The 24,293-nt window shown below is 47.8% G+C and overlaps 1 protein-coding gene across 1 annotated transcript; it reads left to right on the top strand.

Annotated features, from left to right (window-relative positions):
• Window positions 1–1,149: 1,149 nt before the first annotated feature.
• Window positions 1,150–13,754, top strand: PAQR6 (progestin and adipoQ receptor family member 6). Its single transcript, XM_063316994.1, has 7 exons — window positions 1,150–1,228; window positions 3,183–3,310; window positions 4,442–4,647; window positions 6,012–6,138; window positions 10,405–10,501; window positions 11,800–11,944; window positions 13,468–13,754. Exons 1-7 carry the CDS (start codon window positions 1,178–1,180, stop codon window positions 13,737–13,739), a joined length of 1,026 nt encoding a protein of 341 aa, XP_063173064.1. The 5' UTR covers window positions 1,150–1,177; the 3' UTR covers window positions 13,740–13,754.
• The last annotated feature ends 10,539 nt before the right edge of the window (window positions 13,755–24,293 follow it).

Genomic DNA, 24,293 nt, shown 5'->3' with positions numbered 1-24,293 from the left:
TAGCTGCACTTTTAGCCATCATTGTATTGGGTTGCCTGCCTTAAAGGTGAAAATATTGGAATGGAATGTTGGTAGTGTGGTTAATTAGTCATTTTGTCCCTTATTCAAATGATACAATTTTACTCCGGGACAATCCCAGTTTGAAAACAGTAAATCAATTTGAGGGAGAGATTTTGTGAATAATTAGAGATATTAATACTTCAGATCAGCTTATTGCCAAGTTTTTAAGCCATTTGAATTATTATTTTAAAAAATGGATTGTCTAAAACTACAAAATGATCTTACGTTGATCATTTACAGTGATATACATTTAATAAATAAACAAATAAACAAATAAACAAACAAACAAAATGATCTTATGTTCAATTAAAACATTGCCTGATTTGACCCAGATGTATTAGCAGCACATAAAACTCCCAGATTACCTTCAGTACTGGAATGAAGATTAGTCTAAGTCTACAGATTTTTGTAAAATAATCAATTAAGAAAAAATCTTAAAAACCCTATTTTTTTTCATGTTTACTGGACACCCTGGGAAATGTTTTAAAAGCATCATTACACTGGGAGTACAAAGCAAGCAAGGGGAAGTTTATTCACGCGTTCTGGCCCATCCTACTGTTGTCCTGTTTTCGTGATAGTGTTATAAATGTATCAATATAGTTCAAGGATATAAACGTATTCTTGAATTATATTTTGGAACTTATGAAGATTTAAAATCCTGGATCAATGGTCTGTGTTTGCTTTCAAACTTTGAACTAGTTCTCTATTGACATGACAGAAAGACTGGTCAGCATTTAATGATGTGATTTAATGATGTGTTCAAAAACTAGGCTAAAATATTTCCTTCCTTCCTTCCTTCCTTCCTTCCTTCCTTCCTTCCTTCCTTCCTTCCTTCCTTCTTGCCCTCCCTCCCTTCCAATGGCACACGAAAGGGCTCAAAGTAAACATTTTAAACAGTTCCCTCTTGTTTGAACTAAGGAGCATCCATCCTTCCCCTCATTCCTTGTCCCTCTGTCACTGCAGAACACAAATGCTGATCCTATCTAGGACTGTCCCTGAGAAGGGGGGAGCCTCATCACCAACCACGGAGGCCTGCAGAGAGTTTGTCTCCTAAGGAGAGTTTGTTTTTAGGATACATATATATTTTCAAGAAGAATTCTGCCTCCCATCCCCAGAAATGTTAACCATCAAGTTGCCTCAAATCTTCAGGGTCCACCAGGTACCTCGGGTGAGTAACTCAGGTTATAACTGGTCCATAATGCAGTGGTCTGTGCAGCGTTGGGGCCCCCAGGTTTGCCACATTACACCCCTGTTGTGCAAGCTGCACTGGCTCCCAGTTTCCTTCTGGGTGCAATTCAAGGTGCTGAATATCTATATATGACTAAATCTCTCATTGTGTTTGTCTGTCTGTCTGTACCCTCAAGTTACCCAAACGGTGCATTATACTGTAAAAATTTTTGAATCAAGGTACCTAAAATCCGCTAACTTAAAGAATGCCAAAAAATGTGGGACCCATGACTCCCATTCATGGAAATTTCAATTCCACAGATGTTCAGACCGGTTTTATTCGCAAACCTGTGATCGTGATTTCCAACATTCCCTGCCAGCTTCCCACAAGCAAAGTCAGTGGGGAAGCCAGCAGGAAGTCGGAATTCACTTCCGCTCTGCCTGCTTTTTTGCCCACCCGTGATCATTCTGGTTATCTGTTTAGGTAAGCAAATATTGACTTATTATTGAAGTTCGTTTGCCAGTACAATTATTTTTCTATTTATGATATATACTCTTCTCAGAAGATCACAGGACCATCTAGCATTGGGGTAAAAAAAATATGGCCAGCCTAAAATTTAATGTTCATTCTGGCCACATCAGACTGCATGACCTTCCTCTCAAAGGATGACCCAACGGCTCACGGGGTTGTCTAGTCCCTGCATGGCATGGGACCAGGCTGTCTGTGGGACCCCCTTTCCCTGAGGGTATCTGCCCATCCCACCAGAGGGGATGGGGGCACACTCCAGGTCCCTTCCTCTTAAACAGTGCCATCTTATGAGTCCTCAGAAGTGTGCCTTTTCCGTGGCAGCCCTTGCCCTATGGAGCGCCCTCCCCCCGAGATCTGGCAGGCCCCCACCCTTCTGTCCTTCCGGAGAGGCGAGGGGCAGGGCGAGGTCAGGTTGAGAGGAGAATGTGGGCTGCATCGGGGAAGTGTGGGTGCAGCACCAGGTGCTTCTGTTTGTAGTTTTATCGCTGTTGGTTTTATTGGTTGGAAGCGGCCAGAGTTGTTTTCAGATGGGCGGCTATAGAATGCTTTAAATAAATAAATAAAACTCAGTCTGCTGGTCTGAGTGCCCCGTCTGAAGTCCAGATCTGGCATCAAGATGAAAGAAATCCTCCCTGCCAAAAAATGGCCCAGCAGAGCAAAGCTAGCGGGTTTGTTGTTTATTCGTTCAGTTGCTTCCAGCTCACGCCAGAACTTCCTGTCGGTCGTCAACACCCCCAGCTCCCCCAGGGACGAGTCCGTCACCTCTAGAATGTCATCTGTCCACCTTGCCCTTGGTCGGCCCCTCTTCCTTTGCCCTCCACTCTCCCCAGCATCGGCATCTCCAGCGCCCATCCATAATTTGTAGCCACTTGTACGGGGGGCTAAATAGCAAATAAATTGCTGCAAAGTGCCTGCTAAGTAGCCAATGGCCATGAATCGCATGGCCCAGATCTGCACTAGGGACCTTTCTGCATGGAAGCCACCAAGGGTTAGCTGGTGTTCCAGAGCACCATTTCTGGTCAGGAAGCTATATGTGAAATAGTGCAGTGCAGCAACAGCTGCCTTTGAAACATGCCTGTAAGGCCATATCTCCTAACACAGGGACAGAGGCAGCTGTGATTGCATATTGAGAAAAGCATAATCAAAGCAGTCAAGAGGGCGGGAGAAGAATTCTGGAAGGCAGTCCGCTTTAGGAGTAGGGTTTGCATCGTGGTTGCCTGAATGAGGCAATCAACTCACTGATGGGGTGTAAAGGTAGCATTATAGCTCTGCTCCATGTCACCACCTTCTCTGCCACGTTAAGCTCTATTGCAGCCTCAAATCTGAGATCTGTTGAGCCTCAACCAAGACTACAACTCTCAGGATTCCCAGAGGCATGGGAATTGTAGTCCCAACATCTTTGCATCCCTTGCTTCTTATCTTGTAGATTTTCTGGGAAGAAGGCATTATGTCAGGGTACCGACACCCCAGAAGCTCTGCCTTGGATTGTGTTCTCAGCTCCTTCCAACTGAACAACGAAACGGTCAATATTTGGACACACTTCCTTCCAACTTGGTAAGTCAGTGGGTTCTAGCCACAGTTCAGAGGTTGGTTGGTGGCTGCTGTTCCTTTCCTCTTCCGTTTCTTTCTTATTCTCTTTTTCCAACTGCACCACTGTTCAGCCTGTTGTCTTCCTCAAGGAATTACAGACTGACCAGCTGGAGACATCACCAAGCAAGAGAGAGTCATCTTTGACATTGAAGGGACCTTTAAAATGAGGGAACAAACAAAATCTCCATCTTAAAAACACTGGAAATGGGAATGGAATAATATAAGATACATATGTAAATTGAAAATCTGTCTTTCAATCAGTTGTTTTTAATCATTTGACTATATTATATCACCCCGCTGAGGGGAGGTTGGCCCCCACTCTTCTGGCCTTCTGGAAGAGTGTCAAGACCCGGCTCTGCCACCTAGCTTGGGGACCCCAGAGCGGTGGGCAGCCCTGGGGGTGGTTGGTGGCTTAAAGACACTCTCTCCACCTTTTAGTTATCCTCTTTTATCTTCTATTTTTTGTATTTTTTTGTATTTTATAATGGGTTTTTATGACTTTTTTAAGCTGCCCAGAGTCACTTTTACAGTGAGATGGGTGGTGTATAAATTTAATAAACAAACAAACAAACAAATAAATAAAATATTACCAAAACCCACTTCCATTTGTCTCCCCAGCAGCTCAGCTTCACAGTCTGCTGCCCGTGTGACCACCAAGAGCCCTCCTTGGATTTTTTTCCAATCCCCTTTTAAACTATTGAAGTGGGTATCCACCACCACATCTTGTGGCAGTGAGTCCCACAGTTTGTCTATGGTGCCTTGCAGAGAAATCCATCCTTTCATCAGTCCTGAATCTCTGCCCATTTCGTTTCAGCGGAACACTCTCACCTTGTGGGAGAGGGAGAAAAAGCTTCTCTCCGTCCAGGGTTCCACCCCGTCCACGAACCCACAACCCTCAGTCATGCTCCCTCCTTCCTCTTCGGCTACGGAAACCCTCCCGGGCCTGTGGCGGTTGGTGTCCAGGAGCATCTCGAGTGGAAGCTCCCTGGCACCCTGCGAGCGGCTGTCTGGATCGCTTTGAGGCAGGGTCAGTGGCAAAAGGGGGCGCTGGGAGGGAGGCAGCCGTTGTTGCCAGTGGCCTTTCTCTTCTTGTAGGTATTTCTTATGGCGGTTCGTGATGCTCTCCTATAGCCTGGACTTCTGGAGTGACACCTACAGCTGGCCATTCCTGGCCTACATGACTCTCGTCTGCCTCTATCCGTTCACGTCTAGCTGCGCTCACACCTTCAGCACCATGTCCACACGTGCGCGGCACATCTGCTATTTCCTGGACTACAGTGCCCTCAGCCTCTACAGTTTGGGTAAGGAAGGCCAACCATTCTCCTAAGGCTGACCTTCTTTCTTTCTCCCTTTCCTGACACCAATTCCCAGATTGACGACCAAATGCCATATTTGCAGGGCATTCTGGGAGCTGCAGCCCCAAAGCTTCTTGGAGGGTGCCTGGCTGGGGAAGAGAACGGTGTCCTTTCTATAAGCTGAACCCATATTTATGTGCTTAGTCACACCATCCTTGATTGCTCCAATTCCTTGGTGCAATCATGAAATGCAGCACAGACTTGGAGACGGCCTTGAGAACGCTTATGTTCCATGGGACGGAGGGACAACTGCAAAGAGCCCCTGGCTACACAGTCTCTCTGGGTTTGGTTTAAATTAACGCCTCCCAGAAAAAGGGGGCATCGGTTTTCTAACTCTTTCCCAGGGAGCTTGAGAATTTCTTTTGGACTTCTCTTGTGGGTGTTTTTGAGCTCACCTGAGGTTTGCAGGCGGAGAAACGATGTCCGTTTTCTTCTACTGTACACATTTTTCCAACAATCTGCCGGCCTCTCCAGCTGCCCCCGCTTCCCAACCTGAACCCCTCTCTCTCCCCCCACCCCGGAATTCCCTATTGGGATTTGATGGAAGGGGGAGAAGCCAGGGAGGGTGCAGACCACTGGAGAGAGGAGCGTGCAGAGAAACACGGGGCATTCACACACCCCCTAATTGTTCAACAGCTGTGTCTGCTCAGCACCTTTTCAAGACGATGCTTTCGTCTGCGCTCACACAGCATGCTTAGCCGGGCCAATTACGGAGCTGGCAGCTGCCCTCTCTCAGGGTGCTGAGCCGGTTAGTGTCAACCTTGGTTAGGCTTTTGCTGGCAAACCCAGCCAATTCTTTTTCAGTAGATTATGCAGGCCTGGAAAAGAGCTTAATTCCATAGCCAGGCTAAATGCATTGTGTGAACAAAGCCAGAAAGCGTGCGGACACCCCCACCCCCTCTTCTTCTTTCCTAGAAATTTGAAAAGCAGATTTTCTCATCAGGACAGCAGCCTTGGGGGACAGGGGTGTCAACAAGACCAAGATGGGGCCAGCCCTTCCATCAAAACACTGCTCCTTTCCCAGGGCCGCAACCGGGGGGGCAACCGGGGCATGTGCCCTGGGTGCCGCACTGGGGAGGGGGCTCCAAAATGGGCTTGGAATCCATGTTTGCCCTGGGTGACAGAGACCCTAGTTATGGGCCTGCCCTTTTCATCTGCACCTCGAAAGAGGCGGGGCTTGGATTGCATGGCCCAGGCCCCTCCCACTGCCGAGCCCCACCGCTTTCCCGCTGGGGGGATTCTGAGCACTGGCAAAGATGCTGGACCAGAAGGTCCCCTCCCTCCTAACGGTGTCTTTGTGTGTGTTTTAGGCTGTGCATTTACATATGGCGCCTACGCAATGCCCGACTGCTGGGTCAACGGCCTGTGGCACCACTGCTTTGTCCCCGGGGCCGCCATAAATTCCTTTATCTGCACCAGCCTTTCTTGCTATTCTCGGTATGTAGTTCCAGCTTCTTGCTGTCCCAGGCTCAGAGCTGAAATGAACTCACAGGCTTCAGATGCTGAGATTTTAGAACAACCAACCATCCCTTTGCCCTTCCCCTCCGGAACCAGGATTCAAAGGGTGTTAACCGTCTGATCAGGTGATGAGGCCAATTTGGACTGAAGTTGAGAAGACTGACCCCCCAAGTTCATTTCAGCTCAGCAGGTGTGGCTTGCAAAGTGTGACTGATTTCTCCCTCTTTCACGCCAAATGTCTGTGCATGAAGCAGTTAAGGAAGTCAAGGCGTACGCTACTAAGAGATGCTCCTTAATGGGCACCGTTTGTATCAGGAATATAGGTGGCAATCTCACAGGTTTTGCTCCTCTGCTGGCGGTTCTGCCCCGTTGGCAGCCGCAAGGAAGGCAGAATTGCCACCAGGGTGGGGGGAAATCAAGGGGGGCAGAGTCTGTTTCCAGGTGAGTGAAAGGCACCTGTTAGATTTTTGAAACGGAAATAGTGCATTTCACATCAAGAAATGTTTGGGCAACTCCGTGTTCTCTCCAACACAGAGGTGCACTAACGGAGCAACTTTCCCTACTGAATTTCTGCCTGGCATGCATTTCTTAAAGGCACGGGCCCCCTGTGGAAGACCTTGCCCAACACATAAAACTCCAAGGTTCTAAGATCCTTTTTCTTTTGTGTGGCTCAGTTTGTTATGCGAACCCAGCCCAGTGGGCTATTTAGGGTTTAATGTGCTTATAGACTAAGAAAATGGATTGATTAAGTGCATTGTGTGAATCCATCCTCCAGTTCTTTCTAAGTGGCTTGCTGGCACTTGTTGACAGCTTTCTAGGAAGTTAAGGAGAAGGGATTGGTGCAAAGCTCACCTCTTGTCACTACTGCACTAAACAAATCCTTCTGGCCAGGAGTGGCCCTGTTTTTCTTTCTGTGAAGAGTGGCATTCCCCAGGCAGTGTTACGTAAAGGTGGCATGAATATCAAAGGTGGACAAAGCTTTAACCAGCAGAGGGTGGAGCACAAAGTGGGTACAGCTGTTACATTAGTCAAGTATAAATTCTTGGCTTAGATGGAAAACGTGCTATGGAGTTCTCCTAAATTGCCCAGGTGAATTCTAGTTAGAACTTCTCTTTACTTTCTCAGTAAGTCTCAGCCCCAAAAGGAAAACCAGGTCAAGAAATAGACTCCACAGAAGACTAAAAATTATTTTTATTTAGATTGGCTGTGGTAACATAATCTTCCAAGTCTGAATGTGCTTCCCCTCATCCCTCTTTTATATTCATGTAAATTAGGGGTGTATCTGTCTGAGATTTTTCATAATCCACCCTCATCATTTGGAGTCAAACAGTGTTTTTCTTGCTTTGGTAATGGATTTCCCATTTCCTCTTCAAGGATTTTCCATTTCCTCTTCTTTACTCCCTACATCAAGCTTGCTCCCTGAAGTCAGGCTGCCTTATATTCCTTTTACAGGTCTCTGCTTACTCAGCAGGAAGCTGTCACCCAATTGGGCAATTATAGCTCTCAGGACTCACTCCTTGCAATTAAGACCTATTGAAGAGATTATCTTTTCAACCCTCACAGGTCAGCCATCATGATTTCTCTGGTCATGTTTTTCTTCTTTCTCCCTAGCTGATTGGGAGGAAGGAGCATGAAACCGATCAGTGTATTTTGGAATGAGTGTTTCCACTAGAATTTACAACCAAGGGGGCGATTGTCTTTCTTACAGAGTTACATCTTTCCTTTCACATCTGGCTCCCTTGTGCATGTAAAGAAAAATACCATTTTTGCTGTTTTATGCAGATGGATCAGGCCCCTTTTAGGGGAAATGTTCAAAGCTGCCTGAATAATTATTCTGGGAGACAGAATTTCTTTCTTTTTTGGAAGATGTAGTAGCCGTCTTCAAACATCTGATTGCTACATGGAAGGGGGCATGGACTTATTCTTTGTTGCTCCAAAGGATAGGACCAGACCCAGTGGGTTAAAACTACAAGGAAGGAGGTTTGGGGTAGAGATCAGGAGGAACTTCCTGACTGTAAAGCTGTTAGTCAGAGGAACAGCCTACCACAGGAACTGGGGTGTTCTCTTTTACTGGAGGTCTTCAAAGAGAGGCTGGGTGGTCATTTGTCAGAGACACTCTAGTGGGGCCTACATTGAGCTGGAGGGGGGTTGGACTAGATGACCTCTAAGGTCCCTTCCCACTCTCGGATGCTATGATTCTAATTTAGTAATTCTCCTCCAGCCTGAATTGTCCAGGGGTGCTTTTCCTGGGTTCACACAGCACACTCTGCCAAACAACCCCTCCCCACCACGCTTAAAACTCACTCAGGTTCCCAGCCTTTTACGGCTTTTCTGTGTTAATCCCTTTCCAGCTTTCACCCTGTTTCCCCATTCCAGACCATGTTTGCCCTGAGTGATGGGTTCCTGTGGGCTTTTCCCTCGTAAAAATAAAGAAAAAAGCCCCCATCTTTTACCACGGTCCCGTCTCTTGGGCTAGAAGGGGAAAGTGGAAGAACTGTAAATTTCACCTGGTTAAGGAAAATAAAAGGGTTGCCAGGAGTCAACCCTGACTCGAAGGCACACACATGCAAAAAAGGGGGCGGGAATAGCAGAGAAAGAGGGATGAAGGGAGGTTGCCTTCCGGGGGGGCTGGGGCCAGGTAGAGGGTAATGTCCTGCATTCCTGCCCCAGAGAAATGGCCAGAGGCTTGTACAAACGCTGGGGCAAGCTGGTCGTGTGGATCTGCCCTTCGTCTTGCCCTGGCTCAGTTAAGCGTGTTATATGAATACAGCTGAAGCATCTTCTTGGAATGCGAGATAAACCATCTAGAGGTAGCCCTCACTTAACAACCATTCGTTTAGTGACGGTTCAGACTTAAGACGATGCTGAAAAAAACAACTTACGTCCGGTTCTCACACTAACAGCTGTTGCAGCATCCCCGCGGTCAGGTGATCACGATTTGGGTGCTTCACAACTGGTTCACTTTTATGACCATCACAGCATCCTGTGGTCACATGATTGCCATTTTCACCCTTTCTGGCTGGCTTCTGGCAAGCCAAATCAATGGGGAACTGTGTGATCTGCTTAACAATCACTTGGTTCATTTAATGCCATGGTGATTCACTTAATGACCACAAAAAAGTCGTAAAACTGAGTCAGATTCACTTATTGACCACTTCACTTAGCAACCAAAATTCTGGTCCCAATTGTGGTTGTTAAGCAAGGACTACCTGTACTGTAGACTGGATAGCAGAACTCACATGCAGAGCGATTTACCTGGACTGCCTATTGAGTTAATTCTAAAAGACCAAGACAGTAGAATGCCCGTTTCACAGATGGGAATCACAAAGACTGAGGCCAGATGGGCTTTTTTGCCCTGGCCCTTCGTATTGTAGTTGTTCTGTAGAAATACTGACAGGCAGACACCCTGGATATCTGTGATATCTCACTAGCCTGCGGTCATCTTAAGAGCTGTGTCCAAGGCAAGATTTGGACTCCAGACCCTTCTTGCTTAGTTTTTAAGGTAAAGTCTCCTACAAGTCAGGCTTGACTCCTGGAAATATGAACACGGCTTCCTCTCTTCTTCTGGGATGTTTTTTCCCCCCAACATCCCTGTCTGTCCTATAGTTCCTGGTGGTCTCCCATCCAAGTATCACCCAAGCTTGTTCCTGCTTAGCTTCTGGAGTTCAGCCATGGTTGCTTAGAACCTGCCACCAACCTGGGTCCTGCTCCCAAAGAAATCCAGACCCAGGAGGACTAGTAATCTCACTGTAGGGGTCAAGCCATGTGGTATTCTCACAGCCAACTCACAGCCATTTGGGTGCAATGGCTGTGAGTTAAGAAGGTAGCACTCCTGAGAGGTGAGTTCAAATCTTGGTGACTTTGTGGTCACATCCTTGGCCACCGAATGGACAGGTTTGCTTCCCTTTTTCACGGACAGGGTTTGGACCTCCTGGTGGTCTCCCATCCAGGACTGACCTTTCTTGGTTTTTGCAAAAAGGCCAAGTTTGCTTGCAGTTTCCACTTCCTGGGCCATCTGGGTGTGCAGGAAAGTCAGTCTGTGCATACAAGAGTTTCTCTGGAATTAGGTTTGCTGAGTGACAAAGCCATCGTGTCCTCCATGAATTTGTCTTGAAAAGGTGGCTGGCAGGGACCCCCTCCGAAATGCAGGGGGAGACCCCGTTTCAAGCCGGGGAGGCTTTCAGAAGTTTTGGTGAACGTTTTGGGATGGCATCACAGTGCCTCCCCCCCTTCCTGAATCTCTAGGTTCCTGGAGCTGGAGTGGCCCCGCTGGAGCAAGACTGCCAGGACCGCTGCCTTCGTCTACCCGTTCTTCTTTGACAACGTCCCGCTGTTCTTCAGGGTAGGCTCCAGGGAAAGGGCAGAGGGGGGCACCGGATGGGCGGTGGTGCCAATGGTCCTGGTCAGATCTTGGCACGGGTTTAGGGCACCCACGTTTCCAAGCTTGGAGGCATCTTTGGAAGTTTTGAGAATGGCTCGCTGGGGATTTTTGCAAAATGGCTGCCACACAGGAAGGAAAAGTCTCTGCAAAGAGAAAGGTCCTTTTTCACAGGAAGGCAGACTGGCAAGGTATAGTGGTATGTGGGAATGACTTCAGGAGATGGGGTGGGGGGAAGAGATGCTGCCAAGGGAATGGTCAGATAAGAGGGGGCAGAGCCCACAGCTGCATAATGGCAGGAAAAAGAGGCTCAGGAGGGGCCCTCCCTGGTTTCTCAGGCTGTGAAGGAGACAGCGGGAGAATTGCACTTTCAGACTTGCAAGATTCTGCCTTACAATAAAGTAGAATGAGCTCACCTGGTCTGTTGCCTGTCCAGTCCACCTGGGAAGGCTGACACAGAGCCAGAAAGAAAGTTACCTCTCTGCGTGGAGGCAGGATCGCAGATCCAAAGCACCAACCATTCCTTTCACATTTCAGCTCAGTTTCACCAAAGGCATCATCCTTCTCTCTCACTAAGTCCTAGATCAGATGCCCTAAACCCACACTGTTGTGGTAATAAACTGGTGACTGAATTAACCAGGTTATTAACTGGGTTGACACCCATTGAATCAAAGTGGTTTGCTGTTGCATTCTTCCAAAGTGTTTTTCAACTTCCCAGTTTAGCCTCAAGCGCTGAGATTTCATGGCGGTCCCCCATCCTGACCCTACTTAGCTTTTTTTAAATCAGCCAAAATCAAGTAGGTGCTGCCACTGCCCAGCTGGGCTCTTAAAGGAAAGGCAGGCTATCAACACAGTAAGTAGCTTACTTATTGGTATTGTAAGAAATCACCAACTGGAAGACATTTGAGGGCTCCTTAACTCATATAATTTGGTCTTGTCCAGGCAGAGCTCCATTTCAGTTCCAAATTACAGCATATGTTGATGCAATTCTGGGAATAAATACAACAGTTAAAGATGTAAATGCGCTGTTAAGTTCTATTCCAAAAGTATGGAATTTGTCATTCTGTGAAGAGTTTATCGAGCCTGGGGCTGGGCTTTCAATTTTACATAAGCGGAAAGCGATTTAAAGCGGTTTGCACCTTCTCGTAGACCTCACTGGGCTGGTCTCATCACCCAGCTGGGCGGCTGGGCAAGAGGGGGCCCTGCTGTGCCCTGATCCCCCTTTTGAGGGCCATCTCACGGTCATCTCCCTTCCCTTTCAGCTTTTGTTCTGTTTTGGGGATGATTGTGCGTGGAACAATTCTGTGGCTGGTTACTTCTATCACCTTTTCTTTGCCGGGCTCACCGGCTTCCTCTTCGCGTCTCATCTGCCGGAACGGCTAGCCCCTGGTCGCTTTGATTTCATTGGTAAGTGAAGGAGGCTTTTGGAGAGTGTATCTGAAGCCAGAAGGTGGTTTGTTTAACTGTGGCTTATCATGTGGTGGAATCTAACAGTAAGTTGAGCTGGAGTTGCATAGCACGCTAGACCCTAAACCTGGCTTAACAAAGTAAGCAGTTGTTGCATTCACATCAGTGTGGCAATTTAAGTCTTTCTATGTTGGCCTGATTCTGGGCTGTCTGTGTGGTGTGTGTGTGTGTCAAAAAAGTCATGACGATGGCCATGACTATGTGATTGAAACCACAAATAATGTGATTGTTTGATACACATTAAAAAGGAGCAGGCATTGGTTATGGCCTGCTATTGACTATTCCCCTCCCCACCCCAGGCCAGGTGGCAGAGCCAGGCCTTCAGACTCCTCCGGAAGGCCAGGAGTGAAGGGGCCAGTCTCACCTCCGGCGGCAGCATGTTCCACAGGGTGGGAACTACTGCAGAGAAGGCCCGCCTCCTGAACCCCGCCAAACGGCAGGGTCTTACAGACAGGGTCCGCAGCATGCCCTCTTTGCACGATCGAGTGGGACGGATGATGTAATGGGGAAGAGACGGTCCCTCAGGTAGCCTGGCCCCAAGCCATGTAGGGCTTTGAAGGTGATAACCAACACCTTGAATTGGACCCGGAAGCAGAGTGGCACCCAGTGCAGCTCGCGCAGCAACGGTGTTATGTGTGCCCTTCTAGGGGCACCAAAGATGGCCCGTGCGGCTGCATTCTGGACCAGCTGAAGCTTCCAGATACTCTTCAAGGATAGCCCCATGTAGAGCGCATTGCAGTAGTCTACATGGGAGATAATCAGGGCATGAGTGACCGTTCAAAGGGCCTTTCGGTCCAGGAAGGGGTGTAACTGGTGCACAGCAGGTAGCTGTGCAAAGGCCCTCCTGGCCACGGCTGCCACCTGCTCTTTGAGCAGGAGTCGTGAGTCCGGGAGGACCCCCAGGTTACACACCGGGTCTGTCTGGGGCAGTGCAACCCTATCCAGAACCAGAGATGACAAAGTCCCAGGTACGGAAGAGCCATTAACCCACAGCCACTCCGTCTTACCAGTGTTCAGCTGAAGCCTGTTATTCCCTTCCAGAGCCCTACAGCCTCCAGGCACCGAGAGAGGGCAGTCACAGCATCACTTACCTCACCTGTATATATTGGCTGGGTTCACACAACAAGGTTCATCCCAAATGAACTAAGTGGGTTAATAAAAATGCCATGGCTCTGTTTGATTAATGTGGTGCTGGAACAATAAACCATATTATAGCTTAATATAAATGTGGGGTCTTCTTGAATCAATGTCAGCTCCTAGCGAGTAGGTGAACCCTTTAGCATTTCATCTGTATTTTTTTTTCCAAATCTCTGAAATAGATTTCAAAAACGTGAATAAGAATTGCAAGGGGGAAAGTGCAAAGTTCCTTTGCCTGCCCTGGGTGGTACTCACCCACTCCCTGCTGCCAGAGTGGTCATTCCTCTCCATTTCCTCTTCTCTATACCCTGCCCCCCGGGTTGCAGGTCACAGCCACCAGCTGTTTCACATCTGCGCAGTGGTTGGCACCCATTTCCAGCTGGAAGCGATTCTGGGGGACATGCACTCTCGGCGGGCCTGGCTCAGCATCCACACCCCACCGGCCATGTTCACCCACACCTTTGCCATCCTGGGTGCCACCTTGCTGGGGAACCTCTTCCTCGTTGCAGCCTTTGCCGTGGCCCTCTTCCGCTTGCCGGCCTCCATCCGGATCCTCCAGGGCACCCTCCCTGAGTCGGAGGGATCCAAGGACAAGTAGGTTGCCCAGGGATGCAGCAGTGGACCTGCAGGGACAGCCAGCTCACCGGTGACACCTTCATACCTCGAGATTGTGTTTGTGTGGAGGAAAAATGTAAACTGGTTTAGAAGGGAGCCCCCCCATTTTTCCATTCCCCCACAAACCTGAGCAAGCTTGTGGTTAGCTCAGTGTCCCTCCACATCAGTGACTCTGGTTCAGGGCAGGCTGCTAGGTCGGGCAGCTGCAGTTCCCCTGTGTTTATCCCTGCAAATGGCAAATACTTGCCAATCAGAAGGGAACATGGGTGCAAATTCTGCTTGGGGCTTTCTGAATTCAGTTGCCAGTGTTCCTCTTTCCTTTCGTTCTGCCCCAGTTCAAGAATTTAAGGCTAAAGTCAGGGCTGTCCACAGGGTATGGTGAAAAGAGTCAAGATGGCAGCTGTAATGGGGAATGCAGGGGAAGCTCGGCGAAGCTCAAGTGAAGCAATGTATAGCTTAACGGCCTGTTTGACGCCAGACCTTCAGTTTTTCTGTTTAGAAAGCCTCATTTTTTGGTGTGAGGAACAGGAGGGGCCCTAAAGAAGTCTAAAACCTGTGCATTGGACATGCATAAGGGAAGTTGTCTTGGCAGCTTTCTCAAGAGCCAAAGAGATGGTAGAAAACAGTAGCTGGAAGTTGCCACCCCAGATGGACCAAGGACGTAGCAAAAATGGTTGGATGGTTGAGGCAGGTTGTAGTGTGATCTGGAAGGAAAGGTGGTCTTTCCTTTGATCTTTGGATAAAGAAGCCACCCTTGTCTAGAGGGGATGGTGGGGTGGAAGTGTGAAGGTGTTCATGCAGGGATTGCAGAACAGAGGGATGGTAGCAGCAAAGCAAAGAATTTCTAAAAGGAATGCCTGCCCCAAAGTGGAGTTTCTGGTTCCACTGCTCTGCTCCTGGAGCTGAACCAGCATCTGCTGGAGGGACCTGAAAGATGCGCTGGATTTTCTCTTGTTCTAAGTCTTCTCCAACCAGATGCCCTCTAAGTTTTGCGATGCAAGATTTGAATCATTTAGAGCCTTTGATTCTCTCCTCCTGCCCAAAATCTTTCATTTTGCAACTTGGCTAATAAATGCATCTTCATATTCTAAGAAAAAGGAAGTGTATTCATAGGAGAGGGGCTCAAATTGATTCAATAGTGGTTTGATGTGCACCCTCCAACAGGATGATCAAGGTGACCATCAGCCCTGAAAATAGAATGAAAATAAGAGAAAACAGAACAATGATAATTTTAATGAGAATGAGAGCACCCATAGCTATAACTATGATCAACTTTGATCAACTTTGTTGTATTGTAAACTGCCCAGAGTCCCTCCTTGGGGGAAGATGGGCGGTGATAAATTTGATTAATAAATAAATAAATAAATAAAAAGCAGTTCACAAGACCTAGTTAAAGATAGGTTTTAGACACCCTAGAGAGGGTTAAGGAAGCTTGTGGAGAAGCCTGCAAGGTGGGTTGGGCTCATGCTTTTTGATGTGGGAAATCCTGCTGGATTTCCCACATCAAACACTGAAAGTGGCTGTTCACATAAAAAATGGGAAGAGCTTTGATTGCACTGTGACCACCATCTTGACTTTTTTGACCACACCTTGTGGACAGTCCTGTCCAAGGGGGAAAAAAAAGAGCTGTGCTGCATCTGATCAGCCCTGGAGCTCCATTTCAACCATCTGCAAGGGAAGATCTCTCACTCACTTGCTTATATTGGTACATTGGAATTATCTAACATTGAATTTTGAAAAAACAGAACAACCTGTGTCCACCGAAACATTGAATGGAAAGCTGGACCTTCTTGGAAGTAGCCACGGGAACCAAAAAAAACCTCCCAAACCAGTAGGATGTTTGTGCCTTAATATTACCCTTCTTTAAAATGGGTTTAATAGTTTTTTAAAGTAGAGACAACAGCAGCTACTGCGCTTAAATGTTCTTTCTGAAAGATTTTTCTACCCCCTCCACTACTCTTTCCACCCTTTTAACCATGTGTATTTATCACACTCCTCACTACTACCACCACCACCAACTTTAACAGGCTTTTGCACAAAGCTTCTCTTAATAATTTTGCTGCTTTTAAAAAAAAGTTTGTGCATTGTACTATTTCTATCCACTAACTTTAAAGCACTGTTTCATGTAGCATGGGTTCATGTACATACTTGTCTTCTAATTTATTTTGCAACAAATTTTAAGGCCGGGGGGGGGGGGGCTTTTTCAAAAACTGTCAAATGTCCTGGGTTTGAGACACATATTATAGCCATAATTATAGAGATAGTGCAGATTTGCATTGTGGCAAAACTATGATGGGAAAGCATTGCTGGGTGGATTTCTACCCATGTGCAGGCATCAAAGCACAGGAGCCTTTCCCAGAAAAGGGAATGTTGACAATTTTATCAGGGGTGGTGATAGTGATGGTGGTAATGTTCTAAGTTTCAAATGGTTTTCTCCAAGTGCCTTCTACATTTTGGCTGGCCCAGTTCCCACAACACACTTGTCCCAGTGAGCCCCTAACCCAATCAGATCTGTTCCCAGTGGTTCTGGCAGGACACAATTCCACTAACTGGGTCAAAGCTCCCTGTTCCCTTCTACCTAGCATCCCACAGCACAGTATTTCTCAACCTCAGCCACTTTAAGATGTGTGAACTTCAATTCCCAGAATACCCAGCCAGCATGGGGAATTTTGGGAGCTGAAGTCCATACATCTTGAAGTTGCTGAGGTTGAGAAGGACAGCTATAGCATTACTAGCCCTTTCCCATTGGCCAGGAAGGCAGCAGCAGGTGTGGCTTGGCCAATGCAGCCAATCAGGGTTGGAAAGAAGGGTGCAATGCTGCCAGGCCCTGGCAGTGAGTTCTATAATGGAGAGGCTTGCTTTTTCAGGTGCTCTTTCTCTCCAACTCTTTTTCTTGGAGGACTAGATAGGCAACATAGGTTAAGCACTGGGGTTGCTGTTCCCATCACAAAGTTTGATTACCCCTGTATATTTGGATCTGTTCTGAGGGCTTGTTGATTGAGTTAACTGATCCCTTTGGAAGTTCTTACAATACAGTAACTCTTTAATTAGCTCACTGTTAATTAGCGTTGTGGGACAGCCCCAGTATATTTTAAAGAGTTGTATCTATTTCTTTTTGTTTGATCAGACAGTGCTTGCTGCTCAAAATAAATAAAGTCAGTAAAGTCACAAGAAACAAGAAATGTTTATTTTTTAAATGTTTATTTATTTTCTATCCCGCCTTAAGTATTTTTATAAATAACTCAAGGTGGCAAACATACCAAATCCCCCTCCTCTTTTCCCCACAACAGCAACCCTGTGAGGGGCTGGGCTGAAAGAGGGACTGGCCCAAGGTCACCCAGCCGGCTTCCATGCCTAAGGCGGGACTAGAACTCTCCTACTACGCCTGATTGGCTCTTGGGCTCAGAGAGAGGGACTGGCCCAAGGTCACCCAGCCGGCTTCCATGCCTAAGGCGGGACTAGAACTCTCCTACTACGCCTGATTGGCTCTTGGGCTCAGAGAGAGGGACTGGCCCAAGGTCACCCAGCCGGCTTCCATGCCTAAGGTGGGACTAGAACTCTCCTACTACGCCTGATTGGCTCTTGGGCTCAGAGAGAGGGACTGGCCCAGGGTCACCCAGCCGGCTTCCATGCCTAAGGCGGGACTAGAACTCCCCTACTACACCTGATTGGCTCTTGGGCTCAGAGAGAGGGACTGGCCCAAGGGCACCCAGCCGGCTTTCATGCCTAAGGCGGGACTAGAACTCTCCTACTACGCCTGATTGGCTCTTGGGCTCAGAGAGAGGGACTGGCCCAGGGTCACCCAGCCGGCTTCCATGCCTAAGGCGAGACTAGAACTCTCCTACTACGCCTGATTGGCTCTTGGGCTCAGAGAGAGGGACTGGCCCAAGGTCACCCAGCTGGCTTTCATGCCTAAGGCGGGACTAGAACTCTCATACCACGCCTGATTGGCTCTTGGGCTGAGAGAGAGGGACTGGCCCAGGGTCACCCAGCCGGCTTCCATGCCTAAGGCGGGACTAGAACTCCCCTACTACGCCTGATTGGCTCTTGGGCTCAGAGAGAGGGACTGGCCCAAGGGCACCCAGCCGGCTTCCATGCCTAAGGCGGGACTAGAACTCCCCTACTACGCCTGATTGGCTCTTGGGCTCAGAGAGAGGGACTGGCCCAAGGGCACCCAGCCGGCTTCCATGCCTAAGGCGGGACTAGAACTCCCCTACTACGCCTGATTGGCTCTTGGGCTCAGAGAGAGGGACTGGCCCAAGGGCACCCAGCCGGCTTCCATGCCTAAGGCGGGACTAGAACTCCCCTACTACCCCTGATTGGCTCTTGGGCTCAGAGAGAGGGACTGGCCCAAGGGCACCCAGCCGGCTTTCATGCCCAAGGTGGACTCAAACTCACCGTCTCCTGGTTTCTAGTACATGAATGAAACCACACTGACAAGCTACACAATGTTTACTGTCTTAACAAAATAAAGCTGTATTTGTTTATTTTTTAAAAAAAAGAATACTGGCATTTGAGATGAAACAGACTTGCTTCAAAACTGGAAAGAAAAAATAAAATTTGAAATCAACATTGTTCATTTTTTTTCTCTGCTTTTTTGTTTGTTCCATAATGAACTCTAATTAGTTTAGAATATAGTTCTTGGAGTTTGAACCGTGCCGTGGTGGTTCAGTTTGACCCATGACTTTGCCACCTGCTTTTTTCTCCGTATCTCAAAAGGTCTCTGATAGCGGCTGACACACAACCATTGTTTTTAGTCTGCTTTTGAAGGGTTATGGGTCATGAGGTAAAAGAAAAGTGGGAAGAGAGGAAGACATCCAGACTCTGGCCATTTTTATATTGTGACCCCCTGAAAACCTGCTTGGGAAAGTGACCGAGAACAGATGGAGCTTCCCCCAAGGAGGAAGAAGGGACATTTGGTCCTCCATCTTGCCCCCTCTGTTGCTATTCAGGGGAAAGCGTAGCTCCGGTCCATTTCCGAGTTCTGCATGTCAGTCTTCAGCAGAGATCCAGACGATTTATGGGCAGAGGAAGGAGGTTCCTCCAAGCTGCTCCGAGGGAAGACTCTCTTCCCAGGGATGGAAAATGCTCCTTGGAGTTTGTTCCTCCTCTTGTCTCTCCTTGAGGTTGAAGGCAAAGTTGAGAAGCCCGGGCAGCGGCAGGTGCTGGAGAAAGATGGGGCCACGGGGGCCAGGACGGTCACCCTTGTCCCTGCCTCACCTTGTCATTAAATAAGCGTGAGAACGCCGCACTCCACCCAGGAAGATTTCACTGATGCTTTGTTCTCCTTTGAGAGAAATTTCAACAGACTGTTCTCTTTATCCCATTGAGAGGAAAAAAGGAGGACAATTTCTCTTCCTGGCACTAGGAAAACAAAGGCCTTTCTTGAAAAGGCCACCGACATTATAAAGGCCGCAACACAAAGGCTTTCATTCTCCTCCCTAACCAAAGCATGCTGGTTGGGCTGAGTCGTTCCTTTGTTGCAAAAAGGATTCTGTGGTGCAAAGTCATAGGACAGGCAAGGGCACCACGCTTTTTCCAGCCAGCCCTGCAGGTCCTGGGAGGCCCACAGGCCTAACAGAGTCCTCCTTTCTTGCCAAGAGGGTCGGGGAGGCTGTTTTCCTTTTCCATTAGTTTCCCATCACGGACCCTTCGGCTGTCTCAGATTTGAGCTTTGTTTGTTAGATGCTCAGAGATTCTCCACTGGGATGAACCTGAAGCCATTTAGTGGCCTGCTAGAACCACTGAAATGGAGCAGAGCTTAATACAGCTGAGAAGTTGCACACAAAAAAGGAATATTATCTTAGATAGCGTTAATGAGCATGTCAGAGAAACACAGGTTATTGATCTTACATACTCAGCCCTCCCAAGCATAAAGAATCACATGCTTAGACATAGTCGGTTTAAAAGTAAAAAGATTATCTTACTGACTTTTTATTCTTGGTTCAGTTACATCCATCTTTGGGGGAAAGATGAAGTTTCTTTCTTCATTTGTTCTTTCTAAGCTTAATTCACCCTAAACTCTCAGCTCTAATTGCTGCCAAGAGCTGCGTGGAAGGAAGGGGCAGAATTCTTCATCAAGGCCTGAGCATGTGGCCCTGATAAAGAGAGCAGCATCCATGCTGCCTGTTCAATCAGAAGGAGGAGGGAGAGAGAGAGGGAGGAAGTGTGAATGGCAACGAACAGCTTCCTTGCACATAAAGCGTTTGCATCCTAGAGCAACCATCCATGTGCTAATGAGGCATGCTGGATTTGCCAGGGCTTCCAACAGAACCAGGGCCTTGACCCCGCAGTGAGCATTGGACGATGGACATCTTCTACATTAGCAAAGGAAAGTTCAGTTTCCAAGAAGGAATCTGCGAAGGAGGACACCCACGAGCAGTGGGTGGGAAGAGCCAAAGGGATGTACTTATTCCACCAAAGCCTTCCTCTCAGTAGCAAGGGGCTCAAGGCAGAGCTGGAACCTCAGGGAATCCCAGTGACCATGGTCATGATGGCCTAATTAAGCCTCTTCTCTTTTGTTCAGATGACTTGAGATTAAGGTGGCTAAAGAGAATGCATCAAATCCATCTGCACATTCCCTCCCTTTTTCTTCTATTCCCTCCCTCCCTCCCCATGCACTTTATCTCTTGCCTTCTCCTCCGCTCTTCTAGGCCCCCAACCATGGCACAGACATATTCTCACAACCACTTTTGTTCACCGCGTCCTCATTCAATCGCCTTCTTTCCCTGCCCATCCCATTCCTGAGGCAGGTCACCCATGTGGCCGAGTAGGGTTTTCCCCTTGAGGCAGGCGAGAGGGAGAGCCAGATCGTTGCGGTGCCTTGGTGCAATTCTCCCCGCAGCTCTCAGCTGTAGCTTGGACTGCTTTTGAACAGGCATGTATAGCACTGCGGTGGAATAACATTCAACCCACGCCCAAAGCAGCCTGTTTTGTTGTGCAAAATCAGAGCCAGTTTTGATGGATAGAGAAATGTGCCAGCCTAGATGCTCTCCAGACTACCTGCTCACCAGCCCTATCCCACGTTAACGAGAGTTTTAGTGTCAGCCTTGCAAGGTAGTCCAGACAGGAAGCACACCAGAAGTACTAGCTCTACTTTATTGTAAGGTTACATTAACAGAATCTTGCAAGTCTCTCCCCCCTCACATTTACAATCCAAGAAACTAGGGAGGGTCCCTTCCAAGATGTTTGCCTCATCCCCATTCCTTCTGCGGACTCAGCTGCTGCTTGTCTGACTGTTGCCTAGTCCGTGGCTCTTCCTCCTGTCTCCCAAGGTCATTCCCACGTACCCCTACAGATAGGTTGATAGTTTTCTGTTGGTGGGAGACTTTTGGTGAGAAAGAAGGGAAGTGAAGTCAGGGGCATCCACCAATGCCTTCCTTAACGAACCTGTAGGGTCTAAAAAGGCAGCATCATTTGGTGGCATCATGCAGGAGAGGGCTCTCCAGCGGGGGCAGCAAATTCTATGCTGGTCTAGTTTTCTGCCAGGTCAAGGAGTGGTGGAGACTATTTTAACTTGGTCCAAAAGAAGACTTCTCTGATTTTTTTTTTCTCCTTTTATTTTCATTTTTCATTTTATTAAATTTAGGGACCATTTGATTCGAAACCACCTTGGGCACCTTTTTAAAATGTAAAGAATTTTACATTTTAAAGAAATGTAAAAAAAAAGCAAAAGAAAAGATAGTACACGTCCAGAGAAAACAAGCACAACACACCAAAGAAAAACCAACAGGGGCTCAAGAACCAGCTGCCCCCAAGCCTGGGAGAACCGCCAGGTGTTCAAGGACTTTTGGGATGTCATTGGGGGGGCACATGGATATTTGTGGGGGGAGGCTGTTGCAGAGGGCAGGCACCTCCTTTCCCTTCCCCTTCCCCTGCCTCTTCTTTTCGAGACACAGAAGCCACAGGAGGAAAGAGGTGAAGGAACTGTCAGAAATAGCAGCAAGCATAGGCATGTGCGAGAAACAATTTCATTTTTCTTGCACAAAGCACGGTTATGGCAGTTGGTTGCCTCTGGGGTCTTGGAAGATAATTTTGCATCCATTTCCAGATTTTTCCCCTCAGGTTTGTTCTTCTCCCTGTCAAAATCCAGAAAGCCCTGCCAAAAATTCATGGTGCCATTTCCTCCACATCCACTGGTTTTCTCCTGCCTGGCCGAGGGCCTTCTGCTTTCTCCCGGGGTAGAAAGTGCAGTCTGGGCTGCGCAAAGGGGACTAAAAAACTAACAAGAGATAAAACTCCCCCCCTTCACCCAGCACCTGGGGAAACTTACAGGGGTAACAGGCGTATCTACAAATAAGTAAGGGCATTGTGAAATTCCACTGACAGTATACTATTAACAGTCATCATCATCATCATCATCTCCACAAGCTTTTTTCCAGGATAAAGATCAGAGGTAACTGCCTGTTGCTCATTTGCAGCAGAAGCTGCAGAAGGTGGCTGATGCAGCATTATTTACCTCATGTGAGGCTCATCACGTGACCCCAAAATCTCCTCTGGACAAGTTTCGGATTTGCTTTTCCACCAAATGAATAATAAATACATAAATGAAATAGTGGGGGAGAAGACAAAGTTCCTTCAAAGATGCACAAATCATTTCTTTTTTTCTGCATCCTTTCTTGCAACTAAAACCTAGGTGTAAATCCTGCTTTTTGGCATGATTTCTCCACCACCCTCTGCTATTTCCATTTCGGGGCAAGGAACAGACAAATGGTTGGCTTGAGGGACTCCTGTCTTTCCCTTTGGAGCAAACAGTCAGTAGAAAACAGCCCCCTTTCTCTTTGCGTTTCCTGACAAACCCGTGGCACCAATGGCAGAGGCAGCTGCCCCCAGGCCAGATCTTTACCTCTGGAGCCTCCTTTTCTCCATGGAAACTGTTGAGTTGTTTCTGACTGGCCCTGGCGTTGCAGGTGGCAATTTAGGAGAGAAATAATCAGAGGGGGAGAAATTTATATATTTATTTTATTATAGCTGCCTAACTCCAACGGACTCTGGGCAGCACACAAAAACAATAAAAACAAGGATCTAAAAATGACATAAATCAAATAAAACAAAACAAAACAAAACAGGGGCCCCAAAAATGCAACAATACATTAACCCCAGGCCTGGGACCAAAGCCAGGGTTTAAGAAATGCAGAAAATGCAGAAACAGGAAGGGGAAGATGAACTTGAAACTATTCATGTCTCTGGACCAGCCCTTTAAAATTCTCATACTACAGACGTTTGCAAAACAAGGTATCTTTCCAGGCCCTTCTCCTTCTGGCAGCAGGGATGGAGATCTCCACTGGTTGCTCAACGTTTGGAGAGAAAATTTATTTTGCAGGTCGATGCCAAAAGGGTGGAAGCTTGTGGCCCCTGGAGCTGACTCTGCGGAGTTGGCTTTTGCAACTGCCACCAGACAAGATGTGACCGGGGTGGGTGGGAATGGGGGCTATATTTGCAGCAATTTGGCATTTCCCAAGTCATTCCAAGAGAAGAATCCACGTGTTGCAACTGCTCCTTTCTTCTCCATTCCCCTTCCCAACACGCTCCCCCAGATGTTTGGGTCATCAGAGGCCAGGCCACACCATGGAGAGGGAATCCTGGGGGTGACACACCTGGCCATTGTACACCACTGCCCCATGTTGGCTGAGAGGACTTCTCAGAGTTCAATCAATGTTCAACCAATTTCTGTGTGAGATGAATTCTTGGGAGGAGTTCACTCCATCTTTGAGGAAGAGCTGGGCCCACCTCTGGGAGAGGAAGGGAGGATAGCAATGATTATCAGGATGGGGGGAGGAAGGACAGAGTTCCTCCATGCTTTCTTTGCTTCAGTCTTCTCCCCAAAAGAAGCTGGGTCCAAAGGGAGTGGCAACCAAACATCCGGAGAGCAGTGGGTGGTGAGTGAGTGTCTGGCTACCAAGACCAAGTTTATGACCTGCCCAATTTCGTCCAGTTGGAGGGTCTTGAAGGAGTTTATCTCAGGGGCAAGGCTGGGGAAGAGGATGTCCTTCCTGTCTCTTAGCAGCAGGACAATCATCACTAGATGTTTTATTTATTTATTTATTTGATTATTTGATTATAGAATAAAACACCCACCTCAGCAAGTGACTCTGGGCGGCTTACAACAATAAAACCATAAAACAATTAAAACAATTACAATTAAAACAGTTAAAATATAAAATAAATACAGAATAAATATACATGGCTGCCAAGTGAGCAATGTATGGATGTTAATACAGCCAAGAGACGGGACCATCCACACGCTCGAGGCCCCAGGCCCGGGCGCAAAGCCAGGTCTTCACGGCCTTACGAAAGGCCAACAGGGTCGGGGACATCCTAATTTCTGGAGGGAGGACGTTCCAGAGGGCAGGCGCTGCGGAGGAGCAGGCACGCCTTCTAGTTCCCGCCAACCGACACTCCCTGGCTGGCGGGACCCGCAGCATGCCCAGCACGTTCCATGCTACGATCCAGCAGAGCTCTGCTTTAGGCCCAAATGGAGTCATGACTCTGTGTCACATTTATATTCGGCATTTCTTCAGGTCCTCGTGATGGCTTA

This window comes from Candoia aspera, chromosome 17, assembly GCF_035149785.1.
Source record: "Candoia aspera isolate rCanAsp1 chromosome 17, rCanAsp1.hap2, whole genome shotgun sequence".
NCBI classification, from domain to species: domain Eukaryota; kingdom Metazoa; phylum Chordata; class Lepidosauria; order Squamata; family Boidae; genus Candoia; species Candoia aspera.
The sequence above is the reverse complement of the archived record's forward strand: the minus strand, read 5'-3'. Positions and strand labels throughout refer to the sequence as shown.